General features: G+C 38.1%; 2 protein-coding genes across 10 annotated transcripts in view; both read left to right on the top strand.

Annotated features, from left to right (window-relative positions):
• Positions 1 to 14430, top strand: part of erfl1 (Ets2 repressor factor like 1) — a 52558-nt gene extending 38128 nt beyond the window's left edge. For 2 of the 3 annotated variants that reach the window (XM_032557696.1, XM_032557695.1), the window contains exons 3-7: positions 2129 to 2202; positions 2745 to 2979; positions 5565 to 5751; positions 9323 to 9452; positions 10841 to 14430. In XM_032557696.1, coding sequence (XP_032413587.1) covers positions 2142 to 2202; positions 2745 to 2979; positions 5565 to 5751; positions 9323 to 9452; positions 10841 to 11652 — 1425 coding nt within the window. In that variant the 5' untranslated portion in view covers positions 2129 to 2141 and the 3' untranslated portion in view covers positions 11653 to 14430. The remainder of the gene's footprint in view (positions 1 to 2128; positions 2203 to 2744; positions 2980 to 5564; positions 5752 to 9322; positions 9453 to 10840) is intronic. The other variant, XM_032557697.1, reaches the window with a different exon arrangement.
• A 2059-nt stretch (positions 14431 to 16489) lies between these two features.
• Positions 16490 to 18619, top strand: part of arhgef1 (Rho guanine nucleotide exchange factor (GEF) 1) — a 48625-nt gene continuing 46495 nt past the window's right edge. For 5 of the 7 annotated variants that reach the window (XM_032557659.1, XM_032557658.1, XM_032557656.1 and 2 more), the window contains exon 1: positions 16494 to 16608. The gene's annotated coding sequence lies outside the window, so the exon portion shown is untranslated. Of the gene's footprint in view, positions 16609 to 18619 lie in introns of all 7 variants that reach the window. The other 2 variants (XM_032557654.1, XM_032557660.1) reach the window with 2 other exon arrangements.

The raw sequence follows: 18619 nt of genomic DNA, 5'->3' as shown, positions 1-18619 counted from the left end.
TCATTAATTGCATCAAACTAAAAACTCCCACCATTCTTTTTCTACAAAAGCAATCAACCAATCTTTTTGAGATTTTCAGATAAAGATTAGGGACAAACAAGGTTAAATTTGTCATTCCTTGACTTTCTGGGTGTCTAAATCTAAAAATGTAAACATTTAAAAATATAAGACAGAAAATAAGAAAATGCTAATTTACTATGAAATTGTAGATTACCCTGCATGTGATTGCACTCTCAGTCCTTATGACTTTTTTATTGAATAAAGCAAATGGCGCATCAGTTGTTACATGAAGTTCCTCAGTAAGGCAGCAAAGGTTGGAGACAAACATGTGGCTCACGGTTGTTTAATTTACATGCTGAAAACCCAGATGGTTCTTTTTTAATCTCAGTAAGCACAAAAAACAAGCATAAATGAAGTACACTACGCCTTAAAAAGGAGAGGAACCCTTTAACAGCTTCTGTTCACAGATGCTTTGTGTCCTACAACACTGTTGCTGCAATTCGTGATAATCTCAGATTTTTTTGCTGTATTTTCCTTTTTTCGCGACGTTTAACAAGTTGTCTGAAAATGCGTCTTCTGGCCCTCCCTAGTTGTGGCAATTAAAACAACTGTCTTTGAGGGATAAACAGAATGTCTTACTAAATTACATAACTTGAGCCAAAATGTTGCAGATGAATAATATAATCTCATTAGCATACATTCAAAGGGTCACTGAGACAATACAGTTAATACACACTTAAGTATATTTTATTGGGATTTTGTGTGACAGATCGACACAGAGAGTCTTATAAGTGTGAAGTTGAAGGAGATTAATTAGCGGTTTTCTATGGTTTTTAGCAGATAAAATAGGAAAAGTGATTTTATCTCCACCAACTCATCTAGGGAATGACATTTTTAGAAATCCTTCTATGTAAAATGATTCAAGTTCAGTCTGACTTTTCTACTGGAGGTTGAAATAAGCCATAAGGTTCACCACTTTTACAACCTCTTAACAGGTTTCCTTTCAGAATCTGCTTGAATTCAGTTCCATGCATTGTCCCATCAACTTCCACCAGCTTACCTGTACATGTTGAAGGAAAATCATTCCCAAAGTATGACGTAATAATTTTTTTTATATTAGAGGAAAAGTAGCTGTTTCCTACAAAGAAGGCATTGATACTCGACACAGCAGTTTGGGGTTCAATTCCTGCATGTCTTCCCCCGTAGCTCTCTGCCTAATCTACTGCAAATAAAGGTGACTAGTACCTGTAAAACCTTTAAAAATAAAAATCTATTAACATTTTCTTTTAGCTTCATCATGTATCACTTTGTGTTGGTCTATCAGAAAGAAAAAAAATACATTGTATACACTGCGGTTTGGAGTTATAATTTTGCAAAATGGAAAAATAGTTCAAGGAGTTTGAGTCCTTTTGGAAGTTTATTGTTGTGCTTTGTTGAGATTATTATTTTAAAGAGACTTTCTCAGAGCAGTTCTACTTTTTAGTTAATATTTTAGCTTGAAATTCACATTTCAGCTGAAAGTTGGGTGAAAGTTCTGAATTCTTTATATGATGGGCATTTTAACTCTTAGATCATAACAAACTCATCGTCCACACCTCTATTCTGCCTACAAGTCATAAGAGAGCATTAATCTGCCCTTTATATTTTGTAATTTATTTTGCACATTCTACTTTTAAAAATCCACAGAGAACAAGTCAAACTCTAACATATATGTTTAAAATACTATTTAAAAAAAAAAAAAAAAAAGATGTTCTTCAGTGGCTTTTTGGATGCTTTTTTAAAAATCTGTGTAATTCCTGCGGTTGAAAATGCACTATAGGGATGTCCACCACATTGCATCAGACACGGCCTCAGGTGGCTGTACAAGATCACATCCATCAAACACCTTATCTCAACCGAAGACATATGAAACATAACCTTGCTGTATTTCACATCGATTTGAGGTGCCGTTTTGAACTCACGGCGCTTCTCTAGACCCTTACGCAATATCTTGATTTTTACCAAAGTTGCTGCTCGGCTGGCGTAAACTTTACTAATAGTAAATATTCTCTTGTGTTTGACTGCTTCTATTTGCAGAAGATATAAGATACAAGATATAAATGCATGGTTATTGGTCTTATTGTTTCAGGTGTTGTGGAGGCATGGACTGCAACTGCGTCAGCGATCTGCTGCTCCCCCCGGTGCCCGCCCTTTGGACGCCAGGTGAGTCCGATTCCTGTCAGTCGAGTTATCTCCACATACTTTGTGGCAAAAAGTTTTTCCTTTAAAAATTAATTTAAAAAAAAACATATTCCGGGGAAGCCATCCAAGTAAATTTATGCCTGATTAACCAAAACCATCATAAAAAAAATCTTGCTGAAAAACTCTTCAGCAATGCTACAGACTCTGGTGGTAATTGGCTCTGTCTTGTGTTTTTACAAGGCTATTTACAGCCAGATTCACTGGCAGCTGAAGCGAGCTCCTCTATGATGTGCATACAGTTGGCTGTTAAAATTCAGGCCCAGGCAACATCAACCAAATCTCCCCCAGCGAGCTGTCATCATCCCACTGACCAATCTGTTGAGGCTAGAGGGCATTAGCACAGACTAACATTGCTCAAGGCACGTGCTGTGATATTAAACACATCATCCCTCAGCTCCATCACTCATCAGTCATTCAGACAGCATTCCCCCCCTAGCGAGCAGCGGGACAAACGACAGGCCTTAACCTTATCCCTCCTTTGTTGTTTCTCTCTCGCTGCCTAGGGTTCGCCTTCCCGGACTGGGCCTACAAGCCGGAGTCGAGCCCTGGTTCCAGGCAAATCCAGCTGTGGCACTTCATCCTGGAGCTGCTGCAGAAGGAGGAGTATCAGGGTGTGATCGCCTGGCAGGGAGACTATGGGGAGTTCGTCATCAAGGACCCAGATGAGGTAGCCCGGCTGTGGGGGATTAGGAAGTGCAAGCCTCACATGAACTACGACAAGCTGAGCCGGGCGCTGAGGTATGTCTATATTAGATTAGTTTATCACCCCCCGCCCCGTCCCCTGCCCTCAGTTTACATTATTTGTTTACTCTCGCCGAGCTTAATCCTCACTTAACGCCTCTCTTTTTCATGTCGGTGAAAAGAGAAAGATAAAGGTGAGACTTCTCCAGGGGAACGTCAATACCCTCAATTTCTCCTTATCAGCTGACATCCTAATGGAAAGTTCACCATTGAGCTGCAAAATAAAAAATTCAATAAGGATTTCAAAATTAAGCTGCGGTGTGAAAATTGCTCGGACTTCCCCAGGAATGGTGAAAACACTCAGCCTCACATTTGAGGAGCAGTTTACACCCCCTCAATCACTCACAGTTTTATTCTGCTAACGCCCACCACCCCGACTTGTTTCACCCCATTCCAATTTGCCCCCCACCCCCTCTGCTTTCCTTTGGCCCCTTGTAAATGGGGGCTGTCGTCAGAGTCTAATTGTTATGAATTGGCTGGGGCCACAATTAGCCTTCTTAATTAGCCTCACTTAATTGCTCAATTAGGGGCCAAGGCACAATTGCCACGCAAAGCAAAACATGTACACATCATTGCACTGGGGTTCAGCCACTGTGAATACATGCTGATATGAACATTCTGCTGTTTGTTGATCGAGTGTGTTTGCATAATGAGGAGCTTCATACCCCTGTTTAATGCTGAGGCTGTGTTTCGCATTCTGACTGTGATCTGTTTGAGACAAAAGAATTCCTTCAACATTCGTCGGAATCTCGCGATAAATCGTCTGTAGCTTTTTTCACCCAACATCCTGCCCCCAGCCCTGATTTCTCAGCTCCTTTACCTGAGCCAGATGGCTTCGTGCCCCCCGCACCCCTGCCGTTGATCAGCTCAGCATCCTGGCACACAGTACACAGTGACACCTCTGTGGGTGGTAAAGGAAACTGGCATGACGAAGGTTTGACATGCCCGTCGGGAGACACCGAAGGTCGCTTCCATGGAGATTGCTGTTGTTTTGTTAATCTGCTGCTCTGTTGGAAATGATGACTGCTTCTCAGTGTCTTATGCACAGTAGTATCTGACAACAAGGCTCATTTTTAAAGCACAAATTCAAAATAAGTTTTGTTGTTTAATCATATTATAACCTTAATTCTGAAAAATACTGAGAAATACATATTATTTCAGTTCTCCAAAGTGACTTTGGAGATGTTTTTCTTGGAGATGTTGGTTTGTTCAAATGGCATGCTCTCTTGTCTTTCCTATTTTGAAGTTTGGTAAATTGTAAATCTACAAAAATGTAAGGTTAGATATAAATAAGAACATTAATATCTGTAGGAATTGTTTATTTATTTTCTGGTTGGTGAGCCTACCTTGGTGAACAGTTTTTATTTTCTTATTTTAGAAGTGATTTCATTTATAACGATAATTTCTCACCATGTTTTTCTAGCAAATAAATTTACTCAACCTGAAAATTAGAGGAAGATAAAAAATTTCCAAGAGTTCAACACTTGGGGCAATAGTTGTTCATATCTGAGAAAGATTTTGATTATTATTTTTTATTTCTCATTCAAACAAGAAGTTTTTTCTGAAAGAAAATTTGACAGGCTTCACTTAATATATATATAAAAAGATTGACACAATTTTTACATAAAAAAAAATTGTATGACAAAAACAATTCATGTCCTCCTCAGCAGTCAGTGGAAACAGCTTTTTTTTAGCTGTATTTTATTTTTTGATGAGCTTCAAGTCATCAGTTCTTTAGTTTCGAGTTTAAAACTAATGCTGTCAAAGCAATGCCACAATAAAACACCTATAAATCTGAAACGTATTTCTTTATTTATGAAATAGACTAGAAGAAATCCAGTGGAACTGAACAATTATCGAATATTATTAGAATAATTTAGTTTGTTTTCTCCTGAGACAGAAATGTTTCTTGCTTTTCTGTGTTTCTGACTGTTTTGATAGTTAACTCAAACTCTGAATTGGTTTGGTTATTACTGTTATGTAAGCTAAAAAAAAATATATATATAGCAAATCTTTTCTTAATATGGTATGCTTTGATAAAATAAAATATACTTAGATTTAAAAGCTGTTTTATAAACTTTTGTTTTTAACTCTTGAACCTCAGAAAAGATTCACATTTCAATTAAAAACTGTGAAGCCGAGCCTGGAAAAGTCTCACATTTTGACATATAAAGCTTCACAAAACCCTGTTTTAAGTGTAAAATAGTCTTGAAATGGAAGGAAATAGTTTGGCTGCACTGTATGTCAGGAGTTCAAAAAGATTCTGCATTTTGATTTTTTTTCTGTTTTTTGTCTTCTATCTGCTGAGTAAAAGTTCTCTCAAAAAACACATTGTATTGAATAAAGGAAGCGAGATGTGAATTGATTTGAGAAAAGAGATGAATAAAAACAGTGGGAAATCAACATAACCCTTTGCCTCACAGCGCTAAAACTGTTTACTTATTCTTTGCTTACAGTGAGGAAACACAAAACCTTGATGCGAGCATTAAAATAATCCTTCCCTCCCCTTTTCCTTTTTCCTTTATCCTTTTCCACCTCTCCATCCATCCCCGCATCAATATCCTCTCCTCCCTCCTCTGCAGGTATTACTACAACAAGCGCATTTTGCACAAAACCAAAGGGAAGCGGTTCACCTACAAGTTTAACTTCAGTAAAGTGGTGCTGGTGAACTACCCCATCCTGGACATGGCTAACTCTCCCTTCTTTCTGGCCCAGAACCACTTTAACGGGGGCTCGGCTGCTCCGGACTGCAGCCCAGAGGTACGAACGGTAGGACGGAGGGCTGGGAAGGGGATTTACTGTATGTTGGTGTTTCTATCAGCTGATAAGCTTCTTTATTTAAATGTATATAAACAATCAGTTTCATAATCAGTCCCATGGCCTTTGTATTTCACTTATTAAGATTGATTTATTGTTATTAAGCTGATAGCATTTTAAGTATTGAACTAAACTTACTGTTATCTAGAATTAAAAGTATTTTAAATCAAACTATTGTATATTAATAATTTATACCTCATCAGTTTTATTTCTTTTTTAGTTTTAACCTAAATTTGAGTTCTAATACCAAATATTGATTTTAGTGTAAAAGTTCTGCAGAACCACTACAATATAACAAGACTAAAGAGCGCACACCATTGGTCAGGTGAGCTGTTTATGTTCTGGGAAATAACTTGACGTTCTGAACATCCAGGAAAAGTATTTCCTTCTTATCTATTTATATTTTCATTTTTTGAGGGTGAGGATCAAGGTGTATAATTCATATTATCCAGACAGAGTTGTAATTTCTGTCCTGAGTAATTCAAGTGTGAATTCAATATTACTTTCTAGTTGTAAAATATATAGCGATGACAATGCGAAAATAATATTCAAACATGGATGAGCCAAAGGAAATATTAGAGGAGCAGTTGGATCTTACTTTTGTTGATAAAAGTCCCACATTACATTATGAGGGAGTGACATACAGCTTTGGACTGGTTCTGCATATCGGGTCATAAAAAATGTTTTTATTTTAAGGATTAAGGATGCCACCCAGGAAGCGTCGGATATGTGTTTGTGAACACAACAACGTGATATGTGTTTGTGAACGTGAACATAAATTTGCACAGTGACAAATCTGACAGCTCAGGTCTAAGCTTACAAATTGGGAACAAAGAAAGAAACAGTAAAATAGAGGCAAACGCCTTTCTTTGCTCTTTAATTTTTTATTATCAATGATCCATTTCAGGTAATCGAAGCTCACTCTTGTAATTTTTTGCTGTTATGTCTCTTGCTGCCCTCCTGTGTATTTTCTTTTTACAAGAGAATAATAGCACTCATCACTCCCATCTTTTATTTATTGTCCTGGAAGCTGGGGATAATAGCTTACATCTCAATGAGCCCTGAGAGACTGTTGCATTGTACTCAGATTTATTCTGTCAGAATATAAAGTAGATGTGTAATAATTTGGACAAAAAAAACCTTTACGTGTATTCAAATATTTTTGAAGTCTGTTTGAAAATTTTCAGGCGATACATATGCACCACTTTATTTATATGACAAGCTTGAAAACAACAAAAGTTAAAGCGTATTGAAATCAGGTAAGAACTAGAAAGTTGGAGGGAGAATCATCCATCCTTCGTCTGCACCTTCCCTCAGATGGGATAAGAAGTTGCAGACTCTGAAGGAGACATGAGCAGGACGATCTTAAGTCGCCCTTAAAACAAAAGAAGACGTTATCCCTCTCCTTCTCTCATCCCTGTCTCCGATGGTGTATCCATCTGTCATTGACTGAAAATGAAAGAAATGGGAGAAAGAGAAAGAAAAAAAATAAGCAAAGGGGCCGTGTCAGATCAAATCAATAGTGGGTCATTAATGCAGTTTGTTAAGCAACGCAGATCTCCCAGCTTGGAAGTACAGTCTCAACTTTCAAACTTGGTGACAGATACTATCGATCTTGCTTTATGCAAAGGGGGAGAGAGAAATCCCACCTTTGTCCCTTTGATTCCAGAGGTTCAGCTGTTACACTTTAACTTGTCTCCCACTCAATCACGTTTCAAGAAAAAAAAACAAAAAAAACACTCATATACTGACTCACACTAGCTGTCCTACTTCCTGATGGCGTCCTTTTTACTCAAACTGGCCCACAATCCTTCTCTTCTTGTCGTTTATCCTCTGTCCCCACAATCTTAATCGCTGGTCTCCACTTGACTCTGTGTTTTTCCAGCCTTTGAATCTCTGAGACTCTGCATCCCTCTTCACAATGAGTCCCATGGCGTCCCCTTTTATCCTGTCCTTGCTGTGACTGTGTCACTGTTTGCATCACACTCTGTAGGGTGCTGCTGTCAACATTTGACTTAACACTGTACAGAAGCAAAGGATAGGAATTTGTGTACTCAGTTTAGCATGCTCCAATGCATGCTAAACTGCATTGGAGCAGTTTAACATGCTAAACTTTGACCTTTGCCCTTTTTTAAAGTGTATTTTACTGGGAATTTATGTAATAGACTGATACAAAGTAGTTCATGAAGTGAAAAAAGTTTTCTTTTATTAATCCAAACTTAACAAGTGTGGTAAGCATATGAGCCATGAAAATACATTTCCTCCTTAGATGGTTCAGTTGTTGCTGTTATTTCACTCTTTAAGGTTTCAGACCAACAAACTAATTTTGATATCAGACAAACAGAGTAAATACATAATGGGGGATTTCAGTTATTAACAGAAAAACACAAACACTTTCGAGTCTAATCTGGCTGTAAATGTAAGGCTCTTGTTAAATCATGAATTATCTGGGATTTGCCACTGTTTTGAAAGCCAAGTTCAGTTTCACAAACCACATGTAGCCATGGTTACTTAACTACTTAATTACTTACGTATGACCTGTATTGAAAAGTAAAGTAGGCCAAAAGATCTCAAAAGGCATTACCTCATTCCCCGATCTAAACAAATTCAAAAACTGATGTGAAATGCAGTCAAATCTGATCATATTTATTGTTTACCTCAATTTGGATGGTTTAGCTCAACTGGTGTCATCATTTCTAGTTTGTACCATAAAATTATGAAATAAAGTGATCATTATTAATCCTTTATTTATACAGGAAAATTTCTTGTGATTCATTCTCTCATTTTCAGGAGACACCATTAACAACAATAACATAAAAACAGTGATAACACAATCCATTAAACACTTCTAAATATCAACACCATATAATGTATGTACAAAATGCCATCACGTTTTGATCTTAAGCTCAAAAACACAGGGAAAAACACCCAAATCTTGCTGCAGGACAATGAGCCAAAGTTCTCCAGTAAGTCCACCTTTGAATGGCACAGAGAAAACAAAATACAGTCTTTGGAATGACCTAGTCAAAGTCTGGAGTTAAATCTGATTGAGATACAACCTTAAACAGACCCTTTCTGTTATATATATAAAACAATTTTGCAAATAAGAGTCAAAGTTCCTCCAAAGTTATGTAAAATATATTTAATTTACTCTGGTTTTCTCAGATCTGACTATATGAAACATAAAATGTGGCAAAAAAAAACAAAAACAAGAAATCTGTAAAAGGATAAATAATTTTCAACAGTGCTGTAATGGGCACAGTGTATGTACAAAGCTGGTCAAATTTTTAATGAACGATGTCAAATTTCCTTTCAGTTCCACAACTATTCACTAAAGTTTGTCTATTAGAAAATAACCCAAATTAAATAAATTGAGGTTTGTGGTTGTAACATTACAAAATGTAAACCAAATCTTAGAAATAGTTTTAAGGATATTAAAATATATTAATATTGTTAAATCAAATTTCATATTTGCGGATCAAAACTATTTCTAAACATTTTCTTCTCCCTTCCTGTTTCTTAGGCCATACAGTCCCTGTTTCCTCGTTTGCCAGACAGCGGCAGAGGAACGTCCCTGTTTGATCGGGGCTCCGCACCGCCGGGACCTGAAGGAGACAAACTGAGACTGGACACATTCCCTTTCCTCGGTTCAGGTGAGTTGAAGGAGATGTTTCTAGCACGAAATTATAGCCGTTCCAGAAACAGTTGAATGTATACTTTGAGAAGAGAAAAGACCATAAACAAAAGGTAGGAGGTGCAGGGAGAGAAAGGGGGAAAACAGAGTCAGGATTGAGGATATGGAGAGGCATGAACATTTATTGTTAAAGGAAATAAGAGCGATAGCGGTCCCACAGCAGCCTGCAGTGAGGCTGTGCTGCAGGTGAGAGAGGCCAGGTTAACTTGTGAATTATGCAGGCGAGCAGAGGTAAGAGACAAGACCGAGGTTGAAGAAATCATCTTCCTGTTTTGAGTTGTAACTTGGCATCCTCATCTTCCTTCTTCTATGCAAACGAGTGTCAACAAACGCTGCGCGGATTTGCGTCTTATGCATCTGATTATGCTTGTATCTCTTTTCTACACAAGCTTGAGAAGGTAGCATGTAAACAGACGCACTCAGACACACACGCACACACACCCCAACCTGCACCTCTCCTCCCTCCTCTGTTTGTCCTCAGGTCCTATCCCCCCCTTCTTCCCTTCACACCCTCCTCTCTCCTCCCATGTGTCCCTGCTGTCCTAATCCCTTCCCAGGCAGGAAGGCCCTAATTGAGGGTGCAGGCTTCAGTTTGTGGCCTGTGGGCGCCCATTACTGTGTTTTCATAAGCAAGTGAGGCCTGCCTGACTGATTCAATATTCATGTGTCTGCCAGCTACTCCAGGCCCAGCACGCACAGACTTCAGCGCTGTCAAATTAGCCCTGCATAGTAAATAACAGAGTGGTAGGGAGAGAAAGAGTGAGACTTGGAGAGAGGTGGAGGGTGTAGCAGAGACAGAATCTCTGAGTTGGTTGTCATTTGGAAGGAAGTCGGGTTGGTTGAGAGGCAATGTATTTGTTTGTTCATTAAAATTGAATTGCAGCTTCACCTCAGATTTACCTCCTATTTGGGTTATGAACTGATGCTTACAAGGAATTGAATTAAAATGCGGTGCAACAATGAAGCGCATTTGTCTGATCTAATATTATCTAGTAACATATTTGACATTTTTAAAATCTGTTTTAATATTTGCTCTCAGAACCATGTGTAATAATAATCAGTTGTAAGATCTGAGCTGTGTTTAATCACTTTTTACTGCAGTGCAGACTCTTTGTGCTCACATCTGTTCTGCAGCAGTGTGAAGTGGGTGTATAACACAGTACTGGCATGCATAAATGAACCATCAGGTTTTTGAAAGCAACTGTGCCAGAATTAGCCCCCATGGCAGCTGATTTGAATTGCAAATCCTAGTTATAATTAGTGAACATTCTTGGATCTTGTAAGTCAGGAAACCTTTGCCCCCTTCCGAGAGTTAACCTCTGTTTTCCTGGGTCTCTTCTTTCCTAGGTGCCCCGTGCTACTCCAAACCCCCTTCCCTGCTGGGCCCGTACCCCCGCAACCCGCCCTTTGACTACCCCTGGAGTTTCAACCCATACCTCCCAGGGGCCTTCTCTCTCAATAACTGCCCCAAACTGCCCCCTGGCTCCCTCTACCCCTCCCAGTTTTACCCCAACCCTCTGCAGAGCAGCCTTTCCCAGCTGCCTCACCCCTTTTCCTCATTGCTTCCCCCAGGGGAGGCTGCCGGAGGTGAAAGGGGAGCACCGGGGCAGACTGGCGGGACAAACGGCACAGCGGGTGGTCAGCCGGCTCGGCTCTGCCTGCCGCCCTATCCAGGCGGCCTGCCGATAGGTCGGACTGACATCGGCAATGGGGCGACACTCGGGGAGAGGGAGAGGGTGGAGGCAAACCCTCCCAGCACAGGCCTGGGTCTGGGTTTGGGAGCCGTCAGCCTCGGAGCCGGGACGGGCCAGCAGAGCCCCACCGAGAGGAGGGGTGGCGTGAAGCAGGACCCCGAATCAGACTCAGACCTGGAGATAACGGATCTGAGCGACTGCAGCTCGGACAACGAGAACGAGCATGACTTTGGCATCGGGAAAGAGTCCAGCCTGGTGAGCCGGTCGCCGCTTGTGTTGGATGGAAAGAAAGGGAGCCTGCTTCCTCCTATCACCTCACTCCCCCCACCGGTGTCTCCTCATCCATTGAAGAGCCTGATGCCCCTTACTCCTCCACCTCCTTCCCTGCCTCCATCACTCTCTCCCTCCATGGCTCTGCATGACAGACACAGGGAGGCAGAGACTCTGAAAATGATCCACAGCTAAGACATTTTCTGATCATCCTGACCGGTCTACGCTCTGATAACTCTCTTCTTCTTTCCTGTTGCAATCAGTCAAATCTTTGTTGACTTCTGAGTATTATTTTTCCAGGTGAAGCACTTCAGTCCCCCACTTCTGAAACTGCTGTTTCCCTGTTTGCTGTGTAAGTTTTTTAACTTATCACCCTGCTGTCTCCTCCAGATTATAATACAATATTTTTAGCTGTTAAGGTGTCAGTTTTTTCATTTGGCCTTTTCTGTTTTGATTTTTCACACTGAGTGAGTGCAAGAACTCTTCAATTTGCTGTCTGTAGTGGAGCTTTGACAAGAGGACAAGGTGGTAAATTGGAGATCAGTTCTGGCTGTAAAAATATGAGCATACACCAATAAATAGGAATAATAAAAAAAAATTATAATTTTACAAATATGCATTTGATTTCTTGGGACTTCATATATATTCATATTTAAGTACGTTTAAAATGTAATTTATTAAGACATAGTCAAATGTTGCCATCTAGTGGTTGTCTTCGGAAATACTTTTCACAGGCTTTAACTTAATGCAGTCCCTTTTGAAAAGTATTCACACCACTTGAACTTTTTCACATTTCGTCCCACTACAAGCACAGACTTTAGTATGTTATTATATTAATTCTTGATTTAAAAAATGCAAGTTTCAAATGCTTCTACAGCTGAAAATCCAAAAAGTGTTGTGTGCATGTGTAATCAGCAACTCTAAATTTAACATTTTAAAACCACCGTTCACTGCGATCACAGCTGCTGATCTTTTGGAAAATGTTTCAACCACTTTGCTCATCTGGAGTCTTTTTTTTTTTTGTCACTCGTCTCTACAACATATTTCCAGCTTGGTCAGACTGAACGGAGTGCATTCATTAATATCACCATAGATACAGGGTTTAAACAATTCATCCATACGAACCTGAATCATTGTATTGTACCTCTGGTTGTGTGACTAAGGTTGCTGTGCTGTTAGAAGTTGAAACTTTGCTCCAGTTTTAAGTCTTTTGCAGCTTTTAGCAGGTTTTCTCAGAGGATTGACCGTAGTTTAACTTCCCTATCCCTGCTGAAGTAAACACCCCAACATCATGTTGCTGCTCTCATCCTGTATAGTAGGCATGTTGCGTTCAGGATCTTAGTTTTCTGCCACACATAGCACTTTGCATCTAGTTAAAAATATATATATATATTTTGGTGTCATTGAAAATATCACATTCCTCCACATATTTTGAATGTTCCCTACATGGAGGGGTGACTTCTTAAGATGATTTGGCATTAATGGCTTTCTTGTTGCCATGTTTCCATAAAGACCAGATTTGTGGAGTGAACTACCGATAGTTGTTCAGCCAACAGATCTTATCTGAGCTGTGGATCTCTGCAGCTCTTCCAGAGTTATCACGGGTCTTCTGTTGGTTTCTCTGTCAGTTTAGCTGCACTGGCATGTCTTTGTAGGTTTTGAGGTCTTAATATTAATTTGGTGACAATTGAAGGCTGCTTGTTGCATTGGATTTTTTGCTTGTTTTAGAGGTGTCACAGTAAAGGGGTTATTAAAAATAAATGCACACCACACTTTTTGAAAACCATGATTTTTTTTTCATCTATTCATTACCTTGTGTTTGATCAAAAACATTTTAATTGAACATCTGGAATTTTGTAATTGCTATGGGACTAAGAAACATAAGAAAAGGTAAAAGGAGTTTTAATAAGTTTTCAACACACTGTATTCTGTATAAACTGATCCTCCCAAAAAAGTTTTTTATTTTGTTTGTTTGTAAACGCAGTGTTTTTATTCAAATACAAAAATTACATTATTTATTCAGTTTCAACTGTATCACTGTGTGAATATTTATTTGTTGCTGCACTTTTTACCAACAGGAATGAAAAAGACAGATGAGTAAGCTGGACCAGTTTAAAATTTGTATGAATATTTCTGTGTATATATTTTAATATGGTGTACATGACATTTAATTATCATTCCTCTATGATAAGATTTACCTGTATTGTTGTGATTTACTTGAGTATTTAAACATGTTGGAAAATTATAAGCGTCGGTGTATCAAGGTTTAAACTATTAACGGAAGAAGATCTGCGATCTGAAAGCGAAGAAAGAGCTCTAGCTTATGCTTTTTGATTTCTGATTTCCGTCAACCCAAGTTCCAGTAATTGTCCAATTTCATCATTTTTACGACTTGGCCGGTGGGGAAAAAACCTTTGGATTTTAAAAAAGCACTGGAAAACGTATTTTTTCTAGTTAGCATTAAGCCAGTGTGAAGCTATTGTAATTAGTCAAATATTACTGTTATTGGTCTTTGCATCTTTTTAAATTATCCCCCAAAATCTGCTTTGGTTATTTTTCAGTCGGTGTTATTTTTTTCCATCTCTGCAGAAACAAACCGTTTCAAAACATTGCAAAAAAAAAAAATTATTTCTCTGACACTGTTGTACAGTTTCTTCATTTTAGCTGCTTTTGGTTTGCCAGACAGTGTCCCTTTCAAGGATCCGTTGTAAAAGCTCTATTGTAAACTTACTGTAAAGCTTTATGTTTTGTTGAGTTGTTCCGGGAAAGGTCACAAGTCACCCTGGTGTGAAATACCAAGCTGTAAATACTGTTTCCTTCCTGTGTGTATGTGTGTGTACACATCACAAAATGACAATGCAGTGAGTCTACTGATCATCTTTGTTTATTTTACTGTAAAGAGGGAAAAAATGAATTTGCAAAAAGAAGAAGAAAAAGATTAATATCTTCAAAAGCAATAAATATTATTCTGGATAGCAGGCTATTGGTGAGTTTATGGAATGAATGAACGGACTTGTGTGAAAGCAATTAGGGTGACAAAATGGGAAGGGAGCAAACTTTCATTATGGTTCTTCAAGTGAAAGGAGTGTGTAAATACATAGACAGAAGTGCATTATGTTTTGGTAATTGTAATTGCCAATTACAATTATGCTTACATCATGAATCCAGAAATAACTGATCAAATGTGTGCTTGAGTTTTGTTTAGAAGCCCTTCGTTATCAATGCACATTTTGTCCTGAATATCAAAAGGGCCTCTGAAAGCTGAACATTTAACTTTGAGTAATTTGTTCTTCATAATTTGTTTTTAAATTATGTTCTATTTCTTCTTTTCCACATTTTAAATATATAACTCTTTCCTCCTACTTAGTCTACTTTGTTTTACAAATCGGAATTTAGGTGCAGAAAATACACATGCAGAAAAAGGATATTAATTTCAAGTATTTGAGAGTTTCTACAATTACATCTAAAATATTTGGTTTGTAAATCAGTTAACAAAAAATATCCATCATCTTTAAAAAATATTCAAAAGCAAAAGAATATTCAAAAGTGTTTGTCTGACTTTTTATTCCTAATTTTTCTCTGATTCATTTTTTTTTCTAAATTACAAAACAGAAAATCTGTTTGTTAGGTAATAGCAATAAACAGATCCATTCATAAATTAAATCATCATTAATTGCTGTAGGATATAAAACCGTTTTTAATACAACTCAGTGATAACTACTTCAATAAGTTAACAAGGTAGCTTTGAAATAAAATACAGGTATAATAATAATAATAATAATAATAATAATAATAATAATAATAATAATAATAATAATTAATTGTAGTATATATTATAATTATTCCCAAATATTTTTATTTTCTATTTTATGTAATAAAACATTTTTTAAAAAGTCTGTGTAACGCTATGTTTTACATTTTAGCTGTAGCAGGGTTTTTAGGAAATATGGAGACCAATTGCTCCCAAAGCTTGTACCCTTACAGTTTACAGATCATTGAAATGAGCCTTTTCTTTTTATTCTGCAAGGATGCAAATCATAAAAAAAAAAAAAAAAAAGATTTACCTGATGCAGTTATTCCCTTCTTAGGAGATCCTTCTAGATATTTTTTTTTTCATTTACTTGCAGAAGATGCATCTTTAAATTCATTCATGAGTTGTGTTTATTGAGAACATGTGCCTGACTCCAGGACGTAATTCTATTAATTTTATTTATTTATTTTACTAAATTCTGAGTGTTCTTATTTATTTATTTATTTATTTTAGCTCAGAGCTCAAGTCAGCTGTTTCTTCGGGCACTGTAAGTAAAACCCTGGTTGAGTAGGAGCAATGTTTTTCCACAGTGTGGCGCTAAGGGAATGTAATAAACAGGATTAATCAAGAAGATGTTTACTTTGGACACTAAGCCCGGTCAACACAATCACAACCTCATCAACAGCCACATAAAGCAAAGGAATGCCATTCATAGAAAGAAAAAAAACAATATAACTTATCAAATTAATTAAAGTAGAGTTAGAATAAATTAACACTAAAATTATTTCAGCATAAGCAATATTTTATGTATATCTTAAAAAAAATAGACATAGATGTAAACTATTTTTTAATAACTAAAAAAATCGCTCGCAAAATTATATTCTTTATATAATATTCCAGCTGTCCCTAAGAATCTAACAAATTCACCATTCACACTTTTCTATGGGAATATGCGCATTTGTTGACGTGAGCTTGGTTATATTGTATTTTGGCCAAAATAATATGATCATGTACACAAATGTGGGCCTGGTAAACCCAGATGTGGTTCAGGTTGGCAGAGGGATAGGTGGGGACTGTTTACTGTGTAACACAGTGCGGAAACAAGTCGTTCACATCTTTATATCACGGGCAAACTAGGAATACACACAGAAACATAAAAGAAACAGTAGTGTCGTTTCACAATAGTATAAAATAAAATGTAACTATTTGCTTAATTTTAAACACTACTTTGTTACTTTGACAGTTTGTTACAGTGAGCCCCTTTTTTCTTTGCTTTTTCCTTTTTTTTTGATGTGTACTTCCGCGTAGTGTATTTTTTTTTTTCTTCCACTGACACTCGGCAACTTTCGAACAGGAAACCCATTAGAACGCTACGGCCGTCGTTTTCTCTATATTAGCCGGTGAGTAAATCATTTAAACTCATTTCCAGTCAACATAATGATCTATTGGAGCTTTTTCGCCTCTACTTGGTGAGTTTAAAGTCGCCATTGGAAGAGATATTTGTTTCTCGGGAGAGTAATGGCTTTGCTCCCCCTCACCACTCACTCACAGCCCGAGCGGCAGACGGTAGCGTCCACATACAGGAATCCTGCTCGGATGGCTGACTGCACTGCAGCTAAATGCATTCTCGTTAATAAACTGCTTAATTTCAACATTTCAGACAGTTCGCATGCCACACGGACAGTTTCTATTTCTGCTTAGCCACTGGACTCACTGTCAGGAGCATTGTGTTTGCAGACAGTTGGGAGACAACTTCTTCAGGTAGCAGCAGCGGAGTTATGTTGTGTGTTTTCTGGATTTATTCGAGTCGGCTTCGGTTTTATCCTAAAACCACAAATCAATTTAATATTCCCAAAGGGAGGCATGTTGTGTAATGGGTTGTCAGTGGGAGGTTTATTGCAGGTGACCTTGTGAAATCTATGTTTTTATCTCCCTCAAATAGTGTCCCCCGCTCGCCCCTCCTTTCTCTGTAATTTATCAAGCCAAAGTAGCTCAATGGAAACAGGCCGACCAAGGCTAAAAGTTGGCAAAAATGAGAGCTGCGTTCTCCGGCACTGCTCTGAGAACAGTTACCATATGCAGCTACATGTTAAGGGTCTGGGTGTGAGAAAACGTTGGAAGGGAATTGGAAAAACTACCAACGTTCGTACAAACTGCAGTGCCTTACAAAAGTATTCATAGTCATGAATTTATCTTCATTTATCCTGATGCACCTAAATAAAATGCATTGCAAACAAATTGTCTGTGTAAAGTTTACCTGTGTGGAAGCTAATATGAGTGAACTCAGCTGCTGGTAAGGCTCTAGGTGTTTAAGAACAGTTGTGAACAAACGACATTTCGAGAGCCTCCAGCTGAAACATGATAGTGGCAGCATCATGTTGTGGAATGCTTTTTCTCAGCAGAGGCAGAAGTTGACCATATTCAGCCCTGCTAAGTCACTACGTTATGAAACCATTTACAACCGCATGCTGTGGAAGACAAATGTCCGCCAGCTTTGCACTATAGGAACCAACAATTTTGGACATTTTTATTTGCAAAATAGTTTAAGATGTTAACTGTAAACTGTAAAGGTTCACATAAATTTGCTTACACATTTCCATTGTAGCTCTGGCTGTATGTTTAGGGTCATTGTACTCCTGGAAGCTGAGTCTGTGTTTAGTCTTTGAACATAGCATTTTTTTTTCCAGAATTGCTCCATATTTAGCCATGCTCATCTACTATTAAAATCTGACCATCTTTTCTTGTAGTCTTTTCCCACAGCCTGATGTCACAACCGTGTTTCACAGTGTGGTTGGTGTTTTTGCCAAAAATGTCTGTTTTTGTTCCCATCTGTCACAACAGACTACTGCTTGTGGTAAACTCTTAACACACTTCTTATGTCTTTTTTCATCCCAGTCCACCATAAAGGCCACTTTAGTGTAGTGGCCAACTACTGGCTAAATTACATTCACATTTGCACTTACAGCATGACAAAGGTAAAATATCAAGAGGTATGAATAGATATAGAGATACAAATTTAGGTCAGAAACAAAGACGTTGGCTTGTGATCTTTGTCCTATTGTGAGACCTCTCCTTTTGTGCATGGGATGAATTATTTCCTTGACCCTGCCAGGTTTTGTTCACTCAGGAGCCAGGCCGTGGATGTTCTTCTGCAGAGAAGTGTAGTCATTGTATTATCTTGCCATTGCTGAATAGAATTTTTATGCCATATCTGTAATTTTAAAACAAGCATTCAGTCACAGTCCCTGGAACAACAAATACCAGATCTAATCAGCTGTTTTTCCCCTCAATGCTGTTTTTGCTCAACATGAGAAATTGTGGGTTCCTGCTGCCTTTCTGTACCACTCATCATCAGATCAGACGGTATAGACTGGGCGCCTCAGTGCAGACAGAGGTCAATAATCTGTGTCT

This window comes from Xiphophorus hellerii, chromosome 3 (assembly GCF_003331165.1).
Source record: "Xiphophorus hellerii strain 12219 chromosome 3, Xiphophorus_hellerii-4.1, whole genome shotgun sequence".
In the NCBI taxonomy this organism is placed as follows: Eukaryota; Metazoa; Chordata; class Actinopteri; order Cyprinodontiformes; family Poeciliidae; genus Xiphophorus; species Xiphophorus hellerii.
Note: the sequence above shows the minus strand (reverse complement) of the source record. Positions and strands in the feature narration are given on the sequence as shown.